Source organism: Misgurnus anguillicaudatus, unplaced genomic scaffold, assembly GCF_027580225.2.
Source record: "Misgurnus anguillicaudatus unplaced genomic scaffold, ASM2758022v2 HiC_scaffold_34, whole genome shotgun sequence".
In the NCBI taxonomy this organism is placed as follows: domain Eukaryota; kingdom Metazoa; phylum Chordata; class Actinopteri; order Cypriniformes; family Cobitidae; genus Misgurnus; species Misgurnus anguillicaudatus.
Window position 1 is genome coordinate 2,718,550 of NW_027395284.1, and position 27,881 is coordinate 2,746,430.

General features: G+C 37.7%; 1 protein-coding gene across 1 annotated transcript; it reads right to left on the reverse strand.

Moving 5' to 3' along the window:
• Positions 1-6,900: 6,900 nt before the first annotated feature.
• LOC141363363 (stanniocalcin-2-like) lies at positions 6,901-12,754 on the reverse strand. Its single transcript, XM_073866026.1, has 4 exons — positions 12,468-12,754; positions 10,211-10,353; positions 9,646-9,857; positions 6,901-7,604 (listed from the first exon to the last, which is right to left on the reverse strand). The coding sequence occupies exons 1-4, from the start codon at positions 12,604-12,606 to the stop codon at positions 7,244-7,246; spliced, it is 855 nt and encodes a 284-aa protein (XP_073722127.1). The 5' UTR covers positions 12,607-12,754; the 3' UTR covers positions 6,901-7,243.
• Positions 12,755-27,881: the final 15,127 nt, after the last annotated feature.

Sequence of the window (27,881 nt, forward strand, 5' to 3'; positions counted from 1 at the left end):
CTTAGGTTAGGATATTAAATTGTAGCTATATTTCATACAGTAGAGTTTATGTGAGATAATCTGTAAAACAAATGGCACGAGGGTGAAGAAAAAACATTAGGGTGATTCTAAACCAGTCCCTTTTGTCATCACATAATTTGTCTTCTATTTCTCAGTGAATAACAATTTTCTTTGTTAACTCATGTTCAGAGATTTGGCAGAGGATTAATCAGGGCCACAAAGTAACATGATTGCTCCCTGTGGGAGTGAGTTGACCTGTTTTCTTTTAGATGCCTCGGAATAGTTTTGACTACTTGCTCACATTGAAACCATGTACATGCTCACATTTCTCAGAGGGTTTGTCGCTATATTAATCATAATTGAAAAGGACTTTTGCAGCTGGTCCCTTCCGTGTGATTTCACAGACCATCCACACGCGCTGCTCACGGATGTGTCGCTAGATGTGGAATATGAGACCGTCAGGTTCCCTGTTCAGTACTAAATATATATTTTTCTTTATAATGCCACCTTTAACATTATCATTCAATTATTAACACTAACTAATAATGATATTACATATGAATGCATAAACTGGCGTTTTAATTGTAACTTCATGTTTATGTTTAATTTCCCTGAATTGTAGGCGCCCCCTGCTGGCTGATTTAATATTACTGCTTGCACAGTTTATACATGCATCAATGCATTGCTATAGAGTAGACAAGTTTAGTTCATAATCTCTTTATAAAAACAACAACATAAACAATACATCTCTACATCTAGATCGTGTGGCAGGTTATAGTAAATATAGAAATACATTTATCATTTATTAAAGATAACCAGTTGTAGCCAACATTTCACCCAATAATAAGATGGGCGGGCGAAATGTTTATTCAGTGTCTTTATTAGGTTTGCTCAAAATATGGAGAACAAACACCAAAGTTCCCACAAACTCGAAAAACGACTTTTGATTTCTATAGTAATTTTATATAAACGACTAGCAAATAACAAGTATAAACGTTAGAGGGCAGCAATGCTTTAGTTCGAGGAGAGAGTCCGTCCAAGAAAAGTGCCTGACAGTGATTTATTTTAATATTGGTATAAAAGTATATGTATTTATTATTATTATTATAGTTGTTAATAATAATAATAATAATAATAATAATAATAATAATAATAATAATAATAATAATAATAATAGTAATAGTAATAGTAATAATAATAGAGTTCATCCAAGAAATTATTATCATTATTATTACAATAATTTTACATATCCAACTGAAAACATGAAATTAGGAAGATTGACAATATTGACAGCCAGCTCTTGTTATTCAGTTACGATTATTTGGATGTGTGTCTACCTCTGAAGTCTTTATCTGTGTTGATAAATGTTCATTATTTCCCGTCCTCTCTTCATTTGCATTAAAAACTGGGCCTTGTGCAACTTGGCAGATTGTGAGAATGTAAGTTAAAAACTTAAAGGTGTATATTTCACATTGGGAAAGGCTTAGCATCTCTTTCTTTTCAGATGGAAAGTACCGGTTGCTTGGCAGTGGCCTTCTCTGTGAAGTAGCACTTTATGATGTCTTAGTCATAATGAACAGTGCACAGCAGTAATATGATGTATGAAATTTACAGTGCGCTGTGCCAGCCATCTCTAAAACTGGCCTGCAGGGATCTCTGGAAGCCTTATTTGACTGCTTGACTGGATCACCCACACCTTTGGCTCAGTAAATTCATCAGCATTCAGAATGGCCACTTTGTTGTGGTGTTCGGCTGTCCCACATTAGGTGTAGGGCCTCAGCCTGAGAACTGGTTCACCTGCTACTTGACCACAGCCATCAGGGTCTCATAAAGCCTGTTTATAGATCTTCAGCCCTATGACAGGAGAGTCTGAGCCAGAGCGTAGGGGTGCTTGTATACGGGATGACAGACAGCGTTTTTCCCACTGCTGAGATGGGTTGAATGTCCTGCAGGAGGCTGGTGAAGGTGTCCGCTACAGCACATGTAACAAGTACTGACAGCTTTATGTGCGTTTTTCAGATCACCAGTGCTGGCTCCAGATAACATGGACCTAACCATCATGATGCTGGTTTTCTACTTCTTTTAGAGAATATTTGGGGTTTTAATGTGTGATTTATGTCTGTGTAGTCTTCATCATTCCTCACAGTGCAAATCATGGGCCAGAAAATGCTTGTTTACAACGATAATGTATATATCAGCTCTTGTTTCTTAATATTTAAAGGGGCCACGTCACAAGACTTTTTTAAAATGTCAAATAAATCTTTGGTGTCCCCAGAGCACATATGTGAAGTTTTACCTCAATATACCATATAGATAATTTATTATAATATGTTAAAATTTACACTTTGTAGGTGTAAGCAAAAATGTGCCGTTTTGGGTGTTTCCTTTAAAATGCAAATGAGGGAATGAAGTGCAAACACTGATCACAATGATGGTGGTTTGTTGAAATTGAAACTCAATTGTGCTGTGAATGATTTTCTCTCTGTACTAAATGACAGTGCTGTGGTTGGATAGTGCAGATTAAGGGGCGGTATTATTATAATAAGAGCTCCTTATGACATCATAATAAGAGCTCCTTATGACATCATAAGGAGAGCCACATTTCAACGACCTATTTTTTCACATGCTTGTAGAGAATGGTTCACCAAAACTAAGTTACTGGGTTGATCTTTTTCACATTTTCTAGGTTGATAGAAGCACTGGGGACCCAATCATAGCACTTAAACATTGAAAAAGTCAGATTTTCATGCCATGGCCCCTTTAAAGGGTTTTGGTATCTAATACATAACACTTTTTCAACAAGACTGAAATTAATAATGTTTTAAACCACTTTATAGGGTTTAGTTACAGAATTTGATAAAGTGCTTGAAAATTGAAATATTTTTTGTATGAAATTCACATTTCTTTCATATTTCATTTTCAGTAGCAATGTCCAAACAAATGGGTTATTTTTAACACAGCGTTGGGTCAAAAAGATAAAAAACCCAGCTTCACTTGAGGCGGTAACCTTTAAAAAAAGTCCTAATATATTATGTAACATTTTGGTACCATCAGCAAAACTCTGGGGGACCAATATGCACCTTTTAGGTACTTTTTGAAAAGGTAAAATTTTTATACCTTCTTGTATCTTTATTTCTAAGAGTGCAGAAAATGTTTATATTTGATCTAACAATGGATCAAAACAACCCAGCATTTTGGGTGGAAACCTCTTAAAGGGTCATATAGGTCAAATTTACAAATAACCCAGCATATATTATATGTATAAACAGTATTATAGAGTATTATTTTATTTTTAACATGACCAACAAAACTCTTTTCACTACTAAGCAACTAATATGAGCTATGAGACACATAAAAGTTGACTTGACAACATAAATGCTGTCATACCTAAAAACTCTACCTAACTACTACTACTTAAAAAAATGTTTAACTAACTCTCTTTCTCTCTCAAAAGGTACCGTTTTGGAAAAGTGAAAACTTATTGCATATTATTGCCTCCCTACACTGTAAAAAATACTTTGCTGGACTGTAAAAAAACTTTACTGCCTTAAATTTTTTGTTAAATCAACACAAGTCACGTCGACAGAGATGAGTTCAACTTAATTTTATAAGTTATAACAACTCACCTGTGGTTATAACAACTCATCGCTAGTCAAGATAAATAATAGTAAGTTGAAATGACTTGTAAAATCGAGTTGATTCAACAAAAAATTTTAAGGCAGCAAAGTATTTTTTTATAGTGTGCCTTAAAATTGTTCGTTTTTTAAAAAAGTACTTTCAACTTAATATTAAAGCAACACTATGTAGTTTCCATGTACAAATGACTTACAGCTCCCCCATGTGGTTGAAAAGCACAACAGTGCCTGGTATCAGACACTCTTCTGCAGGCAGGGGGAGGGGCGGGGCTGTGTTTCCTACACTCCACCGCCACTTTCAGAGTGTGCTTGCAGCAGCTAGGAGGCTGCTCAGGTTGCAGCAACAGTACAGTGTTTTCAGTTAAAAGTTGTTCTATCATTGCAATAATTTTAGAGACATTATTTAAAGGTAAAAAAACTACATAGTGTTGCTTTAACAACAGGTGAGTTGTTATAACTTATAAAATTAAGTTGTTTTATAAGTTGTGACAACGCATCTCTGTTGACATGACTTGTAAATCTGAGTTGATTTAAAATTTTAAGGCAGCAAAGTATTTTTTTACAGTGTATGACAAACAGTGGTGTAGTCTACGTGATACGCAGGTATACGCCGTATACCCACTAGAAATTGTCAAGGATTTCCGTATACCCACTAAAAATAGCTTGAGGATGCGTAACAGCATGGTTTTCTGACATTTCAAACTTTTAGTCATAATTCAGATGTAAAGCACTGACCAGTAGCATGCTACACTTGCTATTTTAGCGGGTTGAACTGCATATATATTAGGCTATATAATTGGTGTGTTTGAATTCCTGCCGAACTGCGCGATCCGATTCGCGTATGAAATCAAATTACCATAGCGGCGCGAAAGTGACTGGGGAGCAGACTGGTGTGGCACCAGAAGAACCCACATGCGAGTGACAGCAAAGTACCGCGAGAGCGATTGCATTTATCACATGGAGAAATCTGCTTTGAATCGCTCTCGCGGTACTTTGACATCACCAAAGGGTCTGCTTAGCGCCAAATGAAGTCGAACCTGCAGTGTAGCTGCTCACGCAACACTGTAAACAAACAATCCATGTGAAGTGAACGAGCTGCTGCAATATAAAATCCGGAGAGTTAACAACGCACATGTGAGTAAACAACATTTAAAACATCAGTCCAGTTTAATAGTTTATCTGGAAGTAAGGCTCCAAATGCAATAAAATAAGCCCGTAATTATATCCTGATGGTTTTAGCTTTCAGCATGTTTGCTTGTGGTTCATAGTGTTAAACTTTCCCTCACCGTGTTAATTTATATATCTACGTTCAAGATGTATATGATCTTAAACTTCTGTGAGGAAAATCATGTCTGCGTTGATGTTCAGTTCAGACTTGCAAATTAAAGATAATTTTCTTCACTTTGGTTTGGGTGTCTAATATTAGGCTACATGATGGTCTTGTAATAATAATTAAGTAAAAGCCTATTTTCATTTTTAGACACTGCTTGTATTATATGCATAAAATAAGCTTTTATTTCAATGACTATGCAAATTAGAGTTAATTCATGGTCATCTTAAATGTGTATTAATTAAAAACATTTACACCATTAAATTACACATGGTAATGTTATCACTAGGTGTCATATAATAGCTATTGAAAGAGTGGATATTTTTTTCTCGTTCGATGCATGTGTTAGCCACGGAAAACAGTTTATTTAATTTTAATTAACAGTTGAGTAAGTTTTGGCCCTGAGTTAGATGTTGATTAACACTAAACCAGTCTAAAAATCCATCCAGTTTCCCCAGCTGTAAACCCATTGACTGTTAAAGTCTTTTTTTCTTATAATAAACTGACATGTTGATAACACATTCAGTTTATGTGTTTATGAGTACACTTTCAGAATGCTCTCGATTACATGAAGATCCATACTGTATGCATCTGTAAGTGTGGTGGTGCTTATGGGGTGTCACTCTGGGACGAGTGAGCATAAGGGTGAGAGGGAAAAATCACAGTATACTCACTACAAAAATCTAGACTACACCACTGATGACAAATCACTTGCTTGTTAAATCGCTTTGGATAAAAGCATCTGCGAATTGCTTAAATGTAAATGTAATGTAAATACCTTCTATCTCAAATAAAATTGTCCAATAAGGTTACTCATTGACAGCATGTCATAGAAATTATATATCCCCCCACAAAACTGAAACAAATCAACACATCTGTTTAAGAAATGAGCTCTAATATTTATTTTTCAATTGGAACAATTTCAACACATGCTATGGACATGAAATCTATAATGCTATTAAAATAGTTTTGTTTCTATTTTTGTAACAAATAAAAAAAACCTGGGTTTAATGCAAAGATTATGATCACATTATGCCCGCGTTCATTGGAATTCCTGAGTGAATTAAAAAAATATGATTGGTCAAAGTAACTACTGTCATCTTTAGGTGGATGAATAGCACTACACTCACTTAATCTCAAACCGACTATCGGTTCCAACCATTTCATTAATTTTACCAATAACGTGGCAAGGACGACATTCTTTAATAGCTACCGTAAACAATAATCTCAATCTAATACCCTGAGCTCCTTTCGTACTAGAACCTGGGTCTAAATCCAGCCGACTATGGTTCCAGCTTCTGGTTTTTCTCAGTGGCTCTGGGAGAAAACTGCTATTTTTACTTGGAAACATCAGCGACTGTCTCTGGACCTGGTCAGACACAGGCGGGCCTGCTTTCCATAAGACGCTATGTACTAAAGTGTTGAACTAATCTGTTTGGGCAAAGCCCTGCAAAGTAAAGCACATTACACATTAAACGTTAGTGATATAATCAAGACTCTTCATCATATCGGGACGTAAGAGAGCTTGTGTTTATATTTCATTGCATTTCTAAGCGCACATCTATATATACAGCTGAAAATGACTTTATAGTTGGGCATTTTTATATCATAGAGATGCATGGTTCCTGCAGTCTATTTTGGGGTAAAGCCTCTATATGTAACATTCTCAAGGCACAATAAACGTCTACATTACTTTTTCCGTCTAATAAGCACAAATCATCGTATGTGCAAGACCTGGACCTTAATCCTGTACAGCTTATAGTTGATCAAGTATTTCAAATAATTATTACACACATATTATCGACTTCAAATGAAACAAACCTATCTTACATATCTACAGTCAGATGCGTAATTGATGCAATAACGTAACTAATACAACAGCAAGCATTCTTTGAACTATATTACATATAGTATATCAGTACTGTATAAGGAGGCTATATTTAGACACGTTTAATATAAATATAGATATACATAAATTTATATGTACATGTGTTATAAAGCATAAAATAAATAATCGAAGTGATTGTATCTAAATGAGGATATGATTCGAGAAATATTAGACTTAAAATATAAGCACTACTTTTCCACAAAATCAACATTCTGTCTTATAATCTTCTGTATCAAAAAAGCTACACCACATTTACCCTTCAAAATGTGCAGTTCGGGAATTTTGGAATGACTGTTAAAGATGTGTAGACATATAGGGTGGGTTGAATTAGGACGTCTGCTCTCATTTGCTCAGTCTGTTGGCGACCGGGTTTAAAGGTCTCCTGTCATTTCACCTTCGAATGTCACTAATCTTTGAATCTTCCTGCTCGGCGACGGCAGCGTCCAATCCGGCGCGGCGGTGGCTTTGGCTCCGACTTCTCGTGTGAGAATTGAAGCCGCCTTTACCCGGTTTGTCCCCTTGTCGAGGGCTTTTGGGGTGCTCCACCTCTGAATGAGATGAACCTGCCGGGCGTCTCTCTAAGCCACCCGAGGGCCCTGATGCTGGAGCCTGGGTGATAGATGAACAGAAGCTCAGGCTTTCGCACAAAGCTCCCCAATTCTGCTCGCACTGCATTCGTACGCTCCTGGTAATGGCCTCCTTCACCTCCTCTCCACAACCTAGCAAGATGTTTACCAGCTCTACGTAGGGCCTAAAAAATGGGATGACAGGTGTCAGTCGTGACAAGTGCATGATGGGCTTTTGCTGCTTTGCTTAAAAATGCTGACTGGTCTCGAGCCTTTAATGTTGGTCCACTGGCCAAAAAGCACGTATTGCTGACACAGGGTCATTATAAGTAGGTTCTATGCCAAATATGAAAGGCTGAACTGAAATATTGCCATACGTGAATACAAAGACTTTTCATGTAGGGTGACCATACGTGCCATTCTTTCAGGACGCGTCCTGGCCAGGATTTCGGGTACGTCTTCCAGAAGTCGTATTTGTCGACCGCATACGTCATAAAGTATTATTATTATTATTACAGAAAAGCAACCATTACATTTAGGGATGCACCGTTACCGATACTGGTATCGGCCTCAATAACACATTTTCTAAAGTACTCGTAGTTGCACTGTCACTGTTTACATTTTTTAAATAATTATTTATTCTGTAATATGTTGCATACAACATGCTTTTTATTTTAAATAAATGTTCTTAATTCCAAACTAGTCCCTTGTTTTTTTGTTAATTTATATGACTAAAGCTGTTACCTGTAAATTTAAATCATGTTTTTTTTTATTAAAGGAATAGTCTACTCATTTTCAATATTAAAATATGTTATTACCTTAACTAAGAAGAGTTGATACATCCCTCTATCATCTGTGTGCGTGCACGTAAGCGCTGGAGCGCACTGCGACGCTTCGATAGCATTTAGCTTAGCCCCTTTCATTCAATGGTAACATTTAGAGATAAAGTTAGAAGTGACCAAACACATCAACGTTTTTTCTATTTAAGACGAGTAGTTATACGAGCAAGTTTGGTGGTACAAAATAAAACGTAGCGCTTTTCTAAGCGGATTTAAAAGAGGAACTATATTTTATGGCGTAATAGCACTTTTGGGAGTACTTCGACTCGCCTGAAAAGTCCGCTCCCCTTCTCCATCTCATATTGAGAGGGAGAGTGTTACTGCGCCAAGTCGAAGTACTCACAAAAGTGCTATTACGCCATAAAATGTAGCTCCTCTTTTAAATCCGCTTAGAAAAGTGCTACGTTTTATTTTGTACCACCAAACTTGCTCGTATAACTACTCGTCTTAAATAGGAAAAACGTTGATGTGTTTGGTCACTTCTAACTTTATCTCTAAATGGTACCATTGAATGAATGGGGCTAAGCTAAATGCTATCGAAGCTTCGCAGCGCGCTCCAGCGCTTACGTGCACGCACACAGATGATAGAGGGATGTATCAACAATTCTTAGTTAAGGTAATAACATATTTTAATATTGAAAATGAGTAGACTATTCCTTTAAGTACTCTGTATCAGCAAGTACTGAAATGCAAGTACTCGTACTCGTATTCCAAAAAGTGGTATCGGTGCATCCCTAGTTACATTTTAAGGTAAGAATGGAACTTGGTAAACAAGACTTCCGGAAAACGCACCGAAATCCTGGCCAGGGCGCGTCCAGAAAGAATGGCACTTATGGTCACCCTATTTTCATGAGACAACTACACCATAACATAATTTCATAAATCATACAAAACATTAATAAAGTGCACTGGTACACAATTTACAAAATATTTTGGAAGAACGGACAAGTGCATTAGCCGTTTACAAAACGATTCATCTATACATAGACTTAGGGGGCGTGCACACCAAAGCTTCTACGCCCGCGGCCGGCATATGTTTTCAATTGTTTCCAATGGAAGCGCGCCGTTTTTCAAAAAAGCCAGCAGCTAACATTTTTTTTCCGTGCTGAGAGTTGGAAAATATTCAACTTTGGATGTAAAGCTCAGCTCGTCAAATGCACCTCTCACACGGCCATCCAATCACAGTGGAGGAGGGGCGGGACAAATATCACAACAACCAACCGCTGGGCTGGCATTCAGGTGTTTCAGACGCGTTTAAAAGCTTTGGTGTACAAAAACTTTTATAATGCTAATGCACACAAGCTGGTAACCGTATAGTGCGGTGGCCTTTGCAAAAATAAAGGCGGTGAGACGTACCGAAAGGTGTGACGCTGAGCGTCATACCCACCCTTTAGGAAACAAGTCCTGGAAATGTATCATCTCCACCATGACGTTGACGTGGTCTTTAGCGGCCGAGCAAAGGTTGTGTTTCGTGTAGCATTCCCGCTGAAGCTGGAACACCATCTCCTTTATGGTCAGGCATTTTCGGCTGATGCAGCTAAATTTGTGCCTCAATCCATGTGCCATGCACCTGAGTGCATCCTTAATGAAAGACTTGCCCTGCGAAGATTCGTGCAACATAATTATTATTGTTTTAAACATGTTCGGTCATGCTCCCAGAGACGTACCTTCCAACAAAGTATAGATTAAATTCGAATAAAACACACCCAGTGTAGACAATCTCACATCACAGTCTTAGGGTTCAATTGCAAATTTTAGGCAGGCATGTTAAGAGTTAGCTACGTCTCCAAGAACTGTAGAGATATGACTGCTTACATGCAAGCTTAAAATCGTCTGCACAGCATGAAACAGGAGCTGCATTGGAGGCAATGCCAGATAGCACAGTTTGGCTCCATCAGAGGTACATGAACCCCGTGGGAGACTGGGGCAAACACGCGTGACGAAGTTCTTACCTGCGAGTCGAACTTGCCAGCATTGTGCAGGAAGTTCATGCAGATCTCCTGAAGGCCTCGGATTTCGCAGGAGTTGTTCTCAAAACACTCGAACACACCGCAACCGACATCTCCTGCGCTTACAAGGCAGTGCTGGATCTCCGCTGTGGCACCGGATGAAGGAAAGAGACAACACATCATTTCATCACATGATGTTTGCAAAAGAAATAGCTGTTTCTATATATTCTCTACTATATGCTATTTCTATGTAATGCAGATTAGTGCTAATCTAAAGCAAATCCCTAAACTTGTATAAAACTTATATAAAAATACAATTTTTACATCATGTGTACACATATGAATGCACACGAGGCTTATTTTCAGCTTGGTCTCCCCTGTAAAAATTGAAGAACTGTATTTAGGGGACAAATTTAGCAGAGAGAGCACTGTGGTAATTAAGGTATGCTATTAAAGTCCATGGGAGACATCTTCCAGTAACCGCATATGATGCGGGAAAGCAAGGTTAACTGTATATAGGGCAGGACAAAACCATGCTGTAGAGTTTAGACTTAAAAAGCTTAATAAGAAAAGCAATATAAGTGTATTTCGCACAAAAGTCCAACTTTATCTGCACTGTAAAATTAAAGGTTGCATTGTGGGTCTTATTTAATCACGCATTCAAAGATGTGATATTTGAAAGGATCCTCTGTTTATGCCACAAAGGCAATTTTTATATATACATTGTGCTAACACACAAAAGCGATTCCAGAATTAAATAAACCAATTTGCTAAACTGCACCGAGGAGCACTTTTCCAAATAGCTTATTTTCAGATATAGACGCATCAGATCAAATCATAAAAACATGTAGGATATTCAGCATTGGCTCGAAATTCCTGGCATTCAGCGTGGACAAATGCTTGGACAAACCCTCAGCAATCTTTACAAAATAGTTTAAGATGTGTCTGCTGGTTATGTCCCGTGCCAAAAGACCAGTTGCCTGCGAGTCCCGAGTCAGTCTTCATTTTAATTCCATCAACAAAACATTTCTAGTTATACAGCTGAAACCAGAGGGCAAATAAATACATTTGGTGTACTTGGCATTTAAAGGCTTTCATTTTAAAGAACCAAAGCATTTCAAATAAGTTAAACTGATGTTCCTTATTATTTATCCTAATGCATGATGAATGGTTATTAGGGTTCAAATTAAACATGAACTTTAAACCCTTTTATATCAGGGAAAGCTACAACAAAACAGCTCATAAAATTATAAACACATAAGCTATTGAATTTCAAATTACATCACTTTAAACATTATCCAGTTCATGTGTTCTGTGATTCATACACTTTTTGCCGCCTTCTGTGTTAAAATGACATATAAATGACTCTTTTTCTATATTCTGTATACAAATGCATGAATTCAACACCAAAACCACAAGATAAAGAGCACGTTTGCACATTGTATTCAGAAAAGCTTCTTTTTAGCTGCCTGTTCCTAAAGATTTCAAGATTACAGCACATGTACAGGATGCGTGACCTTTAAGGATGTGAAAACTTGAATGCATTTGCGTCCCAATGAATTTTTCTGGATACTGAAGGAGGTGCATAGGTATTTGGATGGTGCAAGGATTTACACAGCAGTGTGACCCACTATCCAACCCTACCGTGGGTTCTTATGTACTAGGCAAGTTATTTATGAGGTAACTAAACGTCACGCATTGACGCATTAAGTACGCATAGGCGTAAGTCTAACCCGTAAATATTTTCTTTATCGTAGTGAATTGCCTCTAGCTCTCGTGGGAAAGGTGAGGTTTGGCCACCTCCGGCGCAACATGTAGAGCCATTGCATCACTCCACATTACGATAAAAGTTAGGGACTTTTTAGACACCTTGTACATTGTTATGCATGCCACGCTCTCTACTTTACAACGTGATAATACACGAGGATGTCAAAATATAAACACAAATCTGTACCCCTAAAGATATGCACACGCACATACGCGCGCATGAGCGGTATACATTACCTATCAGTGCCTACCTTGTGCCACGCTATAAATAGTTTACGAAGATATTGGATTTCTCTCTCCCCGTGCGCCGGCGTATCCACGATATATCATTTATTGGCGATATCGAAGAGCGCGGCGCAGTGCTCGACTGTGTGAATTTTGCGTAAAAAAACCCTCTGTCGGCGCTGATACGCGGAGCACGTGCCGACACGCACGCGACTCAGTTCAGCCTTCACTAGGCTCGATTAACAGCTCACGGCTTCAATTCGCTTACCTGTATTCTGCAACGACAGACGTCCTTTCTGAGCCGCCGGTTTCTCGGGGTGACTCTCGTGAACATCAGCATTATCCATTCCCACCACTTCACCAAAGACGGAGAGAAGCAGCGCGGCTAGTGCAAATTTGATGAACATTTCTAGGCTTGAAATCACAGTCGATAAATAATAATAAGCTGTCACCCCCGGTGTCTGATCTGAATAGTGATCGAGATGACAGAGAGAAAGAGAGAGTGTGTGAGAGTGGAAACGGGGATGGATGCTGGATATATTTCCCAGAGTCTGGGTGTCAATTTGGATGAAGGAGTTAAGCAGGTGTTGTCAGTCGTGCTTTCCGACCAATCAGAGACGCAGACCACCACGTCCAAGTTTTAGGGGTGTGTCTGGCGAAAGTTGTCTCTACTTGCCATAAACTAAGCTTGTAAAATGTGTAAGGGTGGGTGAGTATTTACAAGTGCTTAATGTGAGCTATCAGACTGTCTGTGTAAGCACAACATCATGCAAATCATGTAAACTCTCTCGTTGTGTTTGGATACATTTTTAAGGAGTGATTTATTTTTATTGTACAATAAATGTCTGGCAATCAACTTTATAAATGGCAATCATCTATCAATGCCTTATATATGACAGCCTGCTATGGTATTTTTTGTTGCCGATATTATCTTTCTTCTTGTGAATCCTTAATTTTTACTTTGAATTGAATTTTATGCCATAAGGATTTTCATTATAGTGATATACAACAGTACTGAATAATTATTTTGAAATTATTTGTTTTTATGAATTATGAAGAAGTATATAAAAAGTTTATATCATATCATTATGAATAGGTGTCCAAGGATATAAACATAAAAAGAAAAATACAGATAATGTTTAAATTGTAAATTTTCTGTATGTGTCCTGAAAACAGGACAGGTTTGATAATGGATGGGAGGGATTGCATCATTTAACCCCCCCCTTCAGACATACCGTTCTCAAAGCAACACAAAAGCCCAGAAATAAATCTGACTGACACATAGACACAATTGAATCTGGAATGTAGACGAGTTGTACCGAAAACGTTCAGCTATTATTTATTTTATTTTAATATATGGTATTCACATTGTTTCCAATTGTTTTGTTTGCCTGTATTATTCCACTAAATTCCTATATTAGATGAATGTAGCCTAATTTTATAAAGGTGGTGCGAATTCCTAAAAATAAATCTAGCTTGGTAGTACTTGGGATACATTTCAAATCGTTCGCATGAGAGAAATATGTGTTAAATTAGATGCAGTGCATCCTCGTGGATTCAGAGCTACTGGGAGAATTGAAATGGTTATAGATACGACCACCCGTAGGCGAACGAGATGAACAGCGTGGCTCGAGACAAATATTTGATCAACGCGCTGTCGTGCTGAGAGGAGAATAAAAGCAGACTGTCAAAAGCTTTACAGTCTCTCAGGCACGAATTGGCATGATTGTTTACGACAGAAAGCATATAGCAAAATATCCTTTTATATATATTTTCAGTTCCCCGAGCTTTGCTTTCCAGGAAATCTGAGAAAGGCATAACTTCATGGCTTTGAGAGGCGCACCACGTGCCAATGCTCCATTAAAACGAGAATATATGGCGTTTGAGAAGTGAATGGGTATGCTCTGGCCTGCCCTGAAGCCCGCTCAAAAAGACGTTTAGCTTTCGGTGCGGTGGTTTTTAGTCTCTGTCCACCTCTCTCGGCGCGTACTGTCCTATTACTGAATCAAGGTCTGTAGGAAATCCAGCCCACGATGCGCGCACACCCTCGGTTTCCACCAATCAGCACGCGCTCACAGACCGCAACCTCGTAATGACGCGTGTCACCACAGACGGCTGGAGCGCCGAAAAAAAGTGCTGATGATTTACCCTTATTTTTGCTACTTTTGAGATTCCTGAAAGCGCGTCTCAGAGAGAAAGAGGCATCCCAAATGTGGTATTGCTGAACAAAATGATATATTTATTTTAATGCCATCATAATTTTAGAGCAGACACACGGTCATCTCGCATTATCAGATCCCTCTCAATAATTAAATGCAATCGCATCCGTGTACACCGAGACCAGACGCAAACCATGCGCAAAATACATAAACATCTCTGAGGTCTTAAATCATGCTGCAATTTATGTCTTGCTGGAAAATGCCAGCATTGCTCACAGATTGCACGAGGCTTGTCACCAAGAGTGCTTATTATTAATACTTGGCTGTGGTGCTTTGTAAAAAATATATCAAAATGCACCAGTTTCGTGCCCATTCAAAACAAATTGAAGTAAATATGCTTTCTAATGTGCCACCATGATGATTTAGGTCTTATTAAGGAAACATGTGCTGCAAAGAGCCGGAGTAAGAGGCATCTCATATATCCCATCCCTGCACTATGCGCAAGGCCATTAATCCCACATTCCAGGGGGCTCTGAGTGATCCCGGGGGAAATGGAGAGGGCACAGGAAGCTTGGTGAGAAGGGTGCTTGAAGTGAAGAAGACCAGGAATGTCAGAGCTTCTTCCAGGAACAGTGACACCACAGACGTGCACATATCAGCATGTGTGTGTGTACGTCAGCGCTCTCACTACTATGCTGGAAAGAGAGACTGTGTCTTTGAAAACATGAAAGAGGGTTGGTGCGTAAACTCACCTGACTCGTGAAAAGAGTCTTTTTACAAGGCGTGTACAATCCGCCAAAAATGCACTTTCATTCCAAACGTGTGAAAATAGTGCCCTGCTTTTACTGGCCTCGAACAATGTGCTATTATGGAGTGCTTTTTATGCTGTGATTTATATTGCAGCAGTGTTGGCTGATTACAGCCAAGCCCTCCAGCTCATTACAGTCCATGTGGCTTTCCCACAATAGACTTAGTAAGAAAAGAAAGAGCTCTGCTGAACCTTCCACGTGTGACCCTTTACCTTGGTTGCACTATTTATCAGAAGGTTACTGTCATTGTGTATTGGATGGACATACTTATGATGTGTCATTGATGGGCTCTGGCACAATGAGCATGGAACCTGGAGAACCGGAGGAAAAATGTGATTTGGGTCAGTGTGATGAATCACAAAAGTGCATATCTTATATAAGGAAAGATTTGGATTTCATTCGAGACCTCTGCTGTTTTGATCCCGTAACACAGCATCCAAATGATGCTAAATTTATCCCCGTGGAGAGCCAAAGACAACAAGCCAAAACACTGTGACACACTTACTCCTCATTAGAGATGAATAGCACATTGTGGTGGGTCTGAGATCGCAAAAGATCATTAAAACTTCTCCCCAAAGCCTGTATTTACTCTTTGTCAATCATGAGAAGATTGTGTGCCTCATGACCCACTGATGGGTAGCCATCGGATAGGGAAATAATTGACAATGCTCAGGGAAGATTGCTTCACTATCTCTCTCCCTCTCTGTCATTGAAAGCACAGCTTTAGTTTTGTTTGCATTCATCCAGTGACAAAATTACAAGAATCCAAACAGTTGTGTATAATTTTCCACTCATTTTCCACGTAGGTTGCAGAAATTCCAGAGAAAAAAGGTGAACAAATGCTATATTGTAAGTCATTCGTTTTTTTTCACCGAACCTGTTCAAACAAGGTTTATAATGTTCATGACAGCTGCATTGGTAACATAAAGACATCTGAACATGCAAAATTTGCTAATCTAACCTCTGACTGTGCAGAGATTATTACAGAGGTCGTTTGAAGTCATGATTACACCCTTCTGCCCAGATATGGGTCATGCATGTCAAGTGTGTGTTTTATAGCTTTATATTATGTTGACGTATGAATGGTTGCAATGCAACATGGAGGTCTCCTCAATTGCCACCATTGCCTATGTGACTAGGAGTGTATATGCGTGTGGGGGTTAAGTCTGCCGGAGGGATAGGAGGCGGGGGTAAATAAGTTTGAAGGCCTACAGGCCTTTTGTTGAGTGGCAGGTTGATCCCCAGTGTCCTGCGCCTTCCCCCTCTCATAACTTATTCATGGACACCCAACGCTATATGCAATTCATATGTATTTTACAAGGTTGCTAATTTGTATTAATTCGTACAACCACATTCATACATTTTTTACGATTTGCCTTTGCCCCTGTGACGTTGGGGTTAGGGGTGGAGTTTCGTTATTGTTTTTTGTGATAATAGTATGTTTTTGCATAATTAACTTTGTACAAATTCATATGAATTAGCCAACTCGTATATATGCACTAATTCTAATGAGATCTGGCTGGGACACAAGTTAATTTGACATTTCTGGTTAAAGGAAAACACCACAGTTTTTCAATATTTTACTATGTTCTTACCTTAACTTGGATGAATTAAGACATACCTATCTTTTTTCAATGCATGCACTTAATCTTTGTACAGCACGTTGTGAATGTGTTAGCATTTAGCCTAGCCCCATTCATTCATTAGGATCCAAACAGGGATGAATTTAGAAGCCACCCAACACTTCTGTGTTTTCCCTATTTAAAGACTGTTACATGAGTAGTTACACCAGTAAGTATGGTGGCACAAAATAAAAGTGGCGATTTTCTAAGCGGATAAAAATGAGAACTATAGCGGTAGAGCACTTCGACCTGGGGCGCAGTAATATTGATGGAAGGTTGAGCGAGAGTGCTCCTAACGAGCTGGATGGCGCCTTGCATGGCTGGCCCCTATGGGTGAATGTACATGTACAGCGCTTTGGATGGCCATAGGTCTGTTAAAAGCGCTATATAAATGCAGTCCATTACCGTTTACTTTTGCGTCGACGTGCAAACACATGCGCAGACCGCTGGTAGGCAGTATCCATGCGTGTAACCACAGTAGCAGCGCGACCAACAATGAAGAAGCAGCTTGGCAAGTTAACCCACAAACGAAGAAGAAACAGCAACTTGTTGTGTATGATTTGAGAAGACCAGCAATGATGGAAGTAAATAAAGTTAAATCACTCCTCAACTTGGCCCATCTTTGTTTTCACTGTCGCAAACGGAAATACCTATGACGCAGTTTTTTTTTACCTGACTGGAGGGGTTCTGGTGGACCAATAAAAATTTTGCGAGGTGCACGTCAGGCTACATAGGGCTATGCACAGGCTACAAATAACCTATGTCGTAGCTACGGCGTAGAGCTTACGCACAACTACAAACTGGGCTTTACTCGTGTAACTACTCATGTCTTTAACTCTTTCACCGCCAGCGTTTTTTAAAAAAGTTGCCAGCCAGTGCAAGCGTTTTTCATGATTTTCACAAAAGCTTAATGCCTTCCAGAAAATGTTCTTCTTCAAATATATAAACATACAATATACCAAATGAAAGAACAGACCCTCTGCTTTCAAAAAAAACACACGTTTCATCCTAGCTTCAGTAGTTTTTTTTTGTAATCAGCTTTTGAATATGAGTAGGTTTCTGCAAAAACACCACATTTTGAGCAAAAAGCAGAGATATTTCAATTTTTGTGACGGACTTTTCATAAAGTTCCCATTCAGAGCGATCTTTAAAACAGACATGGACATGCAGCAGCTTGCCATAGGGCAATACTTCCGGTTTTCAAAAGTTGCGGAAGGGCGCCACCTAGTGGATAATAGCGGTATTGCGGAAAGACGGAAATACTCGTCAATGGCGGGGAAAGAGTTAAAAAGGGAAAACATGGAAATGTTTGGTGGCTTCTAAATTCATCCCTGTTTGGATCATAAGGAATGAATGGGGCTAGGCTAAATGCTAACACATTCACGACGCGCTGTACTAAGATTAAGTGCACACATTAAAAAAAGATAGGTAGGCTATGTCTTAATTCGTCTAAGTTCAAGTACAAACATAATAAAGTATTGAAAAACTGTGGTGTTTTGCTTTAAATTATTGAATACAAGTATTGTTTAATCTACACTCCTCTTCAAATAAATGATACAAAAGCTGGAAAAGTACCCTTAAAATGGTCCTAATATACCATTTTGGTACACACACACATATATATATATATATATGAAGAGTTTCGTTGCAAAACGAGATAACCGCCGTTTTTTTAATTGTTCAGAAATCTCGTTTTTTGGTTGTGCATTCCAATTAATTTCAATGCAACTGCAGTTGGTTTGTTTTGATTTAAACCTTCATAACTTAAAAAATACAGCTAAGTAGCACCATAAAACAAATTATAAAACGGTTAGTTCCAATCCTTGATTCTGATTGGTCAATAGGTGTGCTTTATAGGACCGCTTCACTCAACGGTTCTATTATATCACTGCGCCCTTAGCAACACCCTTAGCAACACATAAACATATAATGAGACAAAGTCTGAGAACAGTTTGTTGTTTTTATTTTAACTTTCATGTTGTTGTTCGCAGTCAGGGACTATTTTTTCTAGCAGAAGGAATGCTTTTATTGATTTAACTTCATGAAAGATGCACTAATATTTTTGTTACTTTAATATTGTGTGTTAACCGTTTTATAAAAGCAATAAGGTACTCGAGGCAAGTGCTGTATCGTGAATAAGTAACGGCTGAACGTCGTGCCTAACAAAGCCCTTCAGCCGTTACTTATTCACGATACAGCACAGCCTCTCGTACCTTATTGCTTACATAAGAACATGATAACATAATAATAAACATGTTTTGACAAAAATGTAAAAAAATGGATTTATCTTGTTTTGCCACGAAAATCTTCACATATATATATATATATATATATTCCCAGCTTTTGTATCATATATACATACATACATACACACATACATACATACATACATACATACATACATATATATATATAGGGCACGAATGTGCTCTCTTTTGAAGGAGTATGATCACAGTGACAGTTTTTGTACCTTTATTTCGAGGAACATAAATTATGTTTTGTAGTAAACAGATATTGGCATTTAAATGCAAGAGTCTCATTATTCTGTCCTTTTAGTCATTATGACCCTAGTGAGTCCTTCTTTCACCCTAATTCAAATTTATTTACCATTAGTTGTATTAAAACTGAATGGCCAGGTGAACTTTTGGTATTTTGATAATATTTTATTTTAATTAAAGGTGTATAGTGCGTAACTTCAAAACTGTTCAGCTCTTTTCTCTCTAAAGCAACATTTCATAATTTGCTGTTCACTTGAGCCCAAAAATTCAAAAACTGATTTCAAGAGTTTTTTTCTTTGCTCTCAGAACAAATATACCCTTGTTTGCCCCCTTGTTAAAAATATGCTGTTTTTCATTCGTTTCTCAAGAACTGGGCTTATCGTTCGAAAATTGTGTAGCGACAGGCCTGCAACCAAAGAAAACTATACCGATTGCTTATTGAAGATAAAGTAAGCAATAACTCCTCACTCCCCTTCAGTCATTTCAAATGAAGTTTGTCAGATTCGACACACCGATTTCTATTGGTATACAAAAGCCTGAGTAAAAAAACAGAGAGCCAAGCATATTATAGCCCTGCAGCTCCCCACACTTATGTGCTGGCACAATCATTACATTTCACATCAGCTCTCTGACCAGACGGTTTTCAGGAATGTTTTCCACACAGAGTTGTAATTTCATAATGGATGGGAATTTATCAAATGTATGCCAATTCATGATGGGCAAAATGTCCTGATAAGAGTCCAGACTGGCTCTCTATAATGATAGGTCAGTCATATCAGCCTGATTCAGAAATGTATCACAAGACACCCTAATGATATAACGGTGCAATAAAAAGTATGACATCCTTGCAATAATGGTGGTGATGTTGTTTACAGAGTGTTTAACCAGGGTTTGAGGAAATTGACTCTGTAATCCCGATCACCCAGACCTTTGTATATCTTTTTTCCTCTGTTGGCACACGTTGTATTTTTCCAAAGGCAGCAAGCTTGGACATCGAGACAGATACAAAGATCCCAGAGAGGCAACGTTCCAGAGGAATTCTGGGAATGCTACCTCATAATTATGACATCTGAGGTGCTCTTGCCTCTGTCTCCTCATTTTCACCACATTGTACTGACGGGACCGGTGGTGTCCGATCACAGACCCAGCAAGGCATATGAAATATGCCAGCAGCAGGACAGGCAAAAGCTGGGTTTTAATTGATGGTGTAGAAATTGAAAGCCACAACCCATCTATGTCAGAAAACTGTATGTGGTTCTCAGTGTGGTTGTACAAATCTGGAGAGATACTTCTTTTGTTGTGAGCGTTGTTGGTTTGCATTATCAGCATCTTTCTGAAAGGGATTGGATAAAAGGCAACTCTGATATATCAGATGCCACATGAATCAAGCAGAGCAAATTCAAGTCACTTCTGACCTTGAGGTGAAAGTTCATCACCTATCATAGCTTCTGTGGGAAACTTACATAGGAGGTCTCATCCTGCCATGAGCAGATCATTGGGCTTCATCGGTTTGTGAAACAATGCAGGCGTATGGGACTTATCAAACTCAGAGCTCTGTAAGCTTTCAGTGATCCTCTTTCCAAGCTCTTACAATTCTTCCCACAAATTGTAGAACTAGAAGTGTCGGAAAAAGGATATTTTATCTTAAGATAGTATATTGATTTTTCACGCCAAGAATCAATATTTTTAGTTACATTTTTCACATGAATATTTTTAAGAAAGGGGATTGGCAAATCAGAGCAATTCTGTAAAAATTTACCATTTATCTTTACCATTAGGGGAACACATTATTTCCATATAACCAAAATTTAAACAGAAATTGAAAGACGGATAAAAGACAAAATGCTTGCAATATATCACGGTTTTGAAGAACTTTAATCATCTAAAGAAATGTTTTTATAAGGAATCTCAGTATTATAACATATAGACAGACAGACAGATAGACAAATACTTTATTAGTCTCCTCAGCAAAATCTGGTAAACATAATAGATGTGCAAATCATGCAATAACTTAAAGAGCACCAATGGTTCATGATTTTAAATTTCCTTTGGTGTTTAAGTATGTATTAGTACATGTTAACGATATTTACAAAGTTTTTCTTGTACTACAACAAACACACAGATTGTAGGCAACAGTTTACTTCTTGGGACTGTTGAAGTGGACACCTCGGCCATTATCATAATTCCTCCCACTTTGACTTACAGCCTGTAAGTCAGTGGTTCTCAAACTTTTTCAGCATGCGGCCCCCCTTATATACGGTGCATTCTTTTGCGGCCCCCCAAAGAAAAATTTTGACAAATTTGTTCTAAAAAAAAAGTAGTGCTGTTGGTTAGTAGCCTTATTCTTTTAGGTTTAATTACATAGAATTCATTATAAATTAATGTATTTTATAAAATGTCATAAAGCTGGGGCCCCCCTGGCACCACCTTGCGGCCCCCCTGGGGGCCCCGGACCCCAGTTTGAGAACCACTGCTGTAAGTTAACTCTTGTTAGCATTGCTTCGTGAACAAATCTTTTAAACATGGTAAGGAGCGTCACATTTCTGGCTGACGTCAGAGGTATTCAGGCCAATCACAACATACAGATTAGCTGGCCAATGAGGGACAGTTTTGTACAAAATCCATGTGTTTTAGGAAGACAGGGAAATCTGGAGCGACAAAAATGTACGGTATGTGGAAAATAATGGGGCGGTTTCCCGGACAGAGATTAGACTAGTCTTACACTAAAATAAATGTTAGAGCTGTCCAAACTGAAAACAACTTGCACTGACACATCTTAAAATACATCAGTGCCCTTTGTTTTGCCTCAAAATGCACACCAGTAATGTTTTAAGTTAAAACTAGTTATATTTCCTAATTAAACTAAGGCCTAGTCCTGGTTTAAGATAATCTGATATTGCCAACAAATATTGGTACTGCTTATTCTCAACCTTACTCTAATGATCTTTGTTTGTTCCAGTATTCATGACTATATTCAACTGGTTAATCCATACACAAAATTGATCCACACACATGTTGAGGGAGAGGCAATTTGGCATCTTCAATTCACCTATCCTGCATGTTTTTGGCCTGTGGGAGGAAAACGGGAGTAGCCGGAGGGAGTACATGCAAACTCCATACATAAAGGCCACCTGACCTAGCCAGTGCTACCCCCTGAGCCACAGTGCCACCATACCAACCCAGGTAAAAAAAGTAGTATACTTTAGTGTATTAGAAATATGGGTAACACTTTACAATAAGGTTCATTAGTTAACATTAGTTAATGTATTAACTAACTTGAACAAACCATGAGCAATACATACAGTTTTTATTCATCTTTGTTAATGTTAGTTAATAAAAATTTAAGCTTTAATTGTTTGTTCATGTTAGTTCAGAGTCCATTAACTAATGTTAACAAGATTTTAATAAAGTATTAGTAATTGTTGAAATTAACATGAACAAAGATTAATAAATGCTGAATAAGTGCAGTTCATTATTAGTTCATGTTAACTAATGTAGCTAACTAATGTTAACAAATGAACCTTATTGTAAAGTGTTACCGAAATATGATTGAAGTACATGAAGTACACTGTAAAAAAAACTTTGCTGCCTTACATTTTTTTGTTAAATCAACTCAGATTTACATGTCATGTCAACAGAGATGAGTTGTCACAACTTATAAAATATAGTTGAGAAAAGTCAACTTAATTTGATAAGTTATAACAACTCACCTGTAGTTATAACAACTCACCTCTAGTCAAGATAAATAATAGTAAGTTGAAATGACTTGTAAACATGTAAAGTTTTTTTTTTACAGTGAAACAAGTATTCTTCTACTTGTGGGCTTTATTTAAAGAGTATTTAATATGTACTTTTTAAAAGTATACTTTTAGTATATGCACAAAATTTACACAACTTTAATTTGCGCTGCAATGCCTTTTTTAAAAGTGTATTTCCATTAGAATGGCGATACAATGCAATTGTACGTGTGCTTAATTGCTCATGAATCTTGATTTTCAGTAGTGTATTTTAGTGCACTTGAATAAAAAAAGTTGTTCCATTTTAGTATACTACACTGGAAAAATTATTCATTCAATTTACTCCATTTTTTTAAGGTAAGTGGACGTAATCAATTTATTTAAGCTACATTTAAAAAAAGACAAACAAAACAAAATAAAAAACTTTTGTTTAAATGTAGCTTAAATAAATTGATTGCGACAACTTACCTTAAAATAATTGAGTAAATTAAATGAATCATTTTTTTCAGTGTATTTACACTTGAAGTGTAGTCAAATAGATGTTAAGTTGAAGTTAATACATAATTGAATACACTTAACTATACTTGGATTTATAATACTTATATACTTGGATAGTATAATATAGTTTAAAATAATTGTGGTCAATAAATACATTGAATTCATAACAATAAGAAACAAAAGATCAAATTAAAAGATTGGTAGTTGTTACTGGCCTTTTTTTGTACTTATTGATGAGTTTTCTTTTCTTGTCTTGGCATTAGCAGAAGGGTTGTGAGTTAATATTGTTGATTTTATAGTCACTGGAATAGGATAACATAAATATGTGGCAAGTCTTATTGATTATAGCAAATGTAATTACGGCTCAATTGTATAAAAGGGGGTAGATGTTGATAAGCTTATGCTTCTACCTACTCCATCATTTTTTCTTTCTTTCTTTTTTCCTTTGTTGTATTGTATTGAAACTTGTCATTATGATGAAATTTTGACAGCTATAGACGGTTTCATCTGACGCACGTGCGGTGACACGATACACGTATGGATCCAAAGTTTACTTCCGGTTTCGTTTTTTTGATGGTCTGACTAGTTGCTAAACTGATCTCTTGAACAAATCCCTTGTAGAAAATAACAAATGTTTTGGTTTCCCAGATAATCTATGTGTTTTTTTTTGCTTGTTATATAAATAAACTACGTTTAAAGAACTTTGTTGTTATTTATTCTTAGCGGAGTTTACCGGAAGTGACGTGCGGACCACGACAGCCGCTTGTTTATGTTACATGTTACATTTTTATGAAAACCTTGTTTGCTCCATGTTGTATTGACTCTGCATGTATCCATCTATCTTTTTCTTTCTACTGTCTTTCTCTGTAGGAGTCCTGGTGTTGTATAAAGAGGACACGTCAGAGACATGGATAGCAGTGAGAAATATGTGGTAATTATTATCTTCTGAATAGCCATCTGTCATCTATTCCCCTGCAGCTATAAGCTGCTTCCACATTCACGATGCGGTGAAACTGGTTGACATAGAGGACATGTTGGGGTTCAAGACTGTTGCTCTGTGATGTCAAGAGGCTATTGATGTGAGAATAAGCATCTCCGCCCTGACCGACACTGGGGGTGTGCGAAGGGACCGAGGTAAGGGACCGAGGGGACTGTTCGAGGGTAGGCTAAAATACTGGGTTATTTTTAACCCAACGTTGGGTAGAAAAGGGACAAACCCAGCCCCAATTGAGTTAAAATGTCCCAGAGAATGTTTATATTTGAACAAATAATGGGTTAAAACCACCCAGCACATGCTAAGCATTTTCCATGTTACTTGTTCTTACACATCTTGTCTCTTTCACATTGTATTTCACTAATGCTATCTTTTTACTCCTCCCTTTGTTTTTATTAGTTACAATAAATGATCCCTGAACATGATGAAGCATGTTGTATTTAAACATCATTATACTGTATATGCAAAACTACAGTCAGTTTTGACAGTGACGGTTTATATTGAGTAAGAAAATATTTGCACACACTAACTCAATAATGATTCTGAGTAATCAGTGTTTTAAAGAGCTCATAAAATCTCAAGTTTGTTTTCACTTTATACTGTAGTGTACTCAATTTAGCTTTAGTTGATATGTGCATTTTAATCTGACTTATCTTTTTATTTTACCAATCCACAAATATGAATTATACTGCTGCTCTCTATTATTTTGTCCAATACAATATTCTTGAAAGTGAGAAAGCTTTTTCCCATCCCTCAAAAAAGCATTATGTTTGGGTGCATTATTTCTTATAGGCACACTGAATTTATTTTATTTTATTTGTCTAGTTATCAGGGCACATTAATGAAACATTTCTGTAAAGGCATGTGATGTCATCACACTTGATATTTGCATTTACCTGTGCAGGGCCGGATTAACAAATTCTGGGCCCCTGGGCACAAAGACATCATGGCCCCCTCCCACCCCTCTTCCTATCAACTCCAGAGGCGGACACTAGGCTACTTAATTTACTTTTATATAGAAAGTAAAAATACTTTAAGTATTCGTATTTTATCAGTGTTTTTCTTTGAAAACATACATTCCTAAGCATATTATCTTAATTTTTACTCCACTACATTCCATAATTTCAAGTTTTTGGTTTATATTTAATCTTTAAGTACATTAAACATCTAGGTTTTTTTACTTTTACTTAAGTAAAAAGTACTTTCGTACTTTTACTCCAGAAAAGTAAAAGTGCACAATAATTATGTAATTAGGTATTAAATTAATTTTAATATACAATATAAAAGGAATACACAGTATGATTCTATGCCTTAGAATGTACTTGTTCGGAGTTCGTTTTTTATTCTTGCTATTTGCGAAAACGAGTCAAAAAAGTCTTAGGCAGGGGCGTTGCTAGACATAAAGCTCTACTGGGGCACAGGCCCCCCATTTTTTGCTGACTTTTTTTGAAAGCCTGCTGTGTGCAAGAAGTGTGCAACACTTCTATACAATATCTTTTGCTTAACCCACTATTCTACAGTGCAACAGTTACTGCGAAAGATATACAAGTGTAATCTTCATCATACCTGACATTATTAACATGTTTGGAGGCATAAATGGCAGAGCATGTTTGGAAATAATGACAGCAGAGAAATATTTTCTACATTATACAATGACAGCAATTTTATCATTTTATGACTGCTATACTAAATAATCTCAGTCATAGTTACTGCTACCTGTTATGTAAGTTAGTGTCCTAGAGTTAAATATTAGTAAACTAAATATTAAATTCATTTGAAAATACAGAGCAGTATAACACATACATGTGTTGATTTTCTCAGCAACAATGCAATTCTATAGACTTGACAACAGGTTTTCCTGAGATTTTTCCTCTAATGTTTGAGACCTGACAGGGTGAGGATGTAGTTTGTCTTGCCTCCCTTAAACTCATAATCTCTCCTTTCTTCTTCCCTTTCCCTGCTTTGCACAAAACATTTCTGATGTACATCTACAGAAGCCAATAATGATCGAGTAATCAAAATGATTATCATTATTATTAGAAACTTACTTTAGTCTCGTCATGTTTTCATAAGCTAACTCACTCGCGTGTCGTGTCGTCACCTTTTGAATGCGGTTGTGCGCTGATGAACGCAAAGACGCGCGCGGACATGGATATGTGCGTGCACGCGTCAATGCGACTGGTTCGTCGCTTTATTGGGTAACTACATTGCATATAGACCCGTTTTTGCCGCGATTATCTTTGCAAAGGATTGCACTAGTTAACTGCCCCAGTAAAAGGGGTCTAGCGAAGCCCCTGGTCTTAGTGCAAAAAACACACTGTCAGAAGTCGCTCGTCTTTTATACCCCACAATGACGGGTCATTTATATTTCCACAGGTTATGTTGAGCTGTTGGCACTAACCTCTGGGACCGTGTCACATGTAGCACTGCTTGCTTCAGGTGGTGGCAATAGACTCTCGGGCGGCTCGGGCTCGCAAACGGGGTGGTCTCACAATCAGCCCCATTGCTAACATTAGTAACAGGTGCCTTCTCTAACGAGCAACTAGCAACCTCCTTTTTAAAAAGCTGTCGATAGAAGGCACACTTTGTAAAAGTGCTGCTCCTCTCGCTTCTTTCTCCTTTTTTTGCTTTCGTTTAATGTTTCCGGTAGGAATGCGTCGATCCATTATGTTTTCTGGTTTTACGGTCTAGCTACGTTTTTTTTCTTAATTTTGTCACGAATTGACATTAAACCCGCCCTCCCATACCATTGTACCAATCGTAAAGGGGAATGTCTTCTGGTAGAAAATATTCACACTATTTAATTGGTCAATTTGTCACGCTTATACAGTGAGTGTGTAAACATTGGATTGTTGACTTGCACATTTTAATTTATTTTAGTGGCATAAATGCACATTACATCAAAATAAGTTTTTTGTACAAAATGTGTTTTGTATTTGATGTCGTTGTGCAAAAAAAAAAAGTAAAAAATGCACGTTACATGACATGTCGTCGGGGGCCCCCTGGTGGCCGGAGGCCCCGGGGCAACTGCCCCATTTGCCCATATGGTAATCCGGCCATGTACCTGTGCACTTGCTTTCCTATGGCATGCTATAATCTCATGCTTTTTGCTGTTGAGTGCCGAGGGTTATATTTATCAGTTGCATTTCTTGCAACACAATAATTACTTTTGTGTTTTGTTGAAATGCAATAAAACAAGATTTATGGTACAACATATATCAGGCATGCATCTTAAATCCGTAGACATTACTTTTGAAGTAGGCAAATCTTGTGTGATCCTTGAGGGCAAAAAGAGACGTGCTCCGCGTAAATGTGAAAAAAGTTTTTCATTTGCCTGTAATGTTGCATGCTTACACACATGTAAG

Excerpts from the sequence above, each read along its gene's own strand:
- LOC141363363 (XM_073866026.1), bottom strand. The coding sequence starts at position 12,606 with ATGTTCATCAAATTTGCACTAGCCGCGCTGCTTCTCTCCGTCTTTGGT. Across the intron at positions 10,354-12,467 it reads TCTGTCGTTGCAGAATACAG|CGGAGATCCAGCACTGCCTT; the intron begins GTAAGCGAATTG and ends CCGGTGCCACAG. Across the intron at positions 9,858-10,210 it reads CTGGCAAGTTCGACTCGCAG|GGCAAGTCTTTCATTAAGGA; the intron begins GTAAGAACTTCG and ends GAATCTTCGCAG.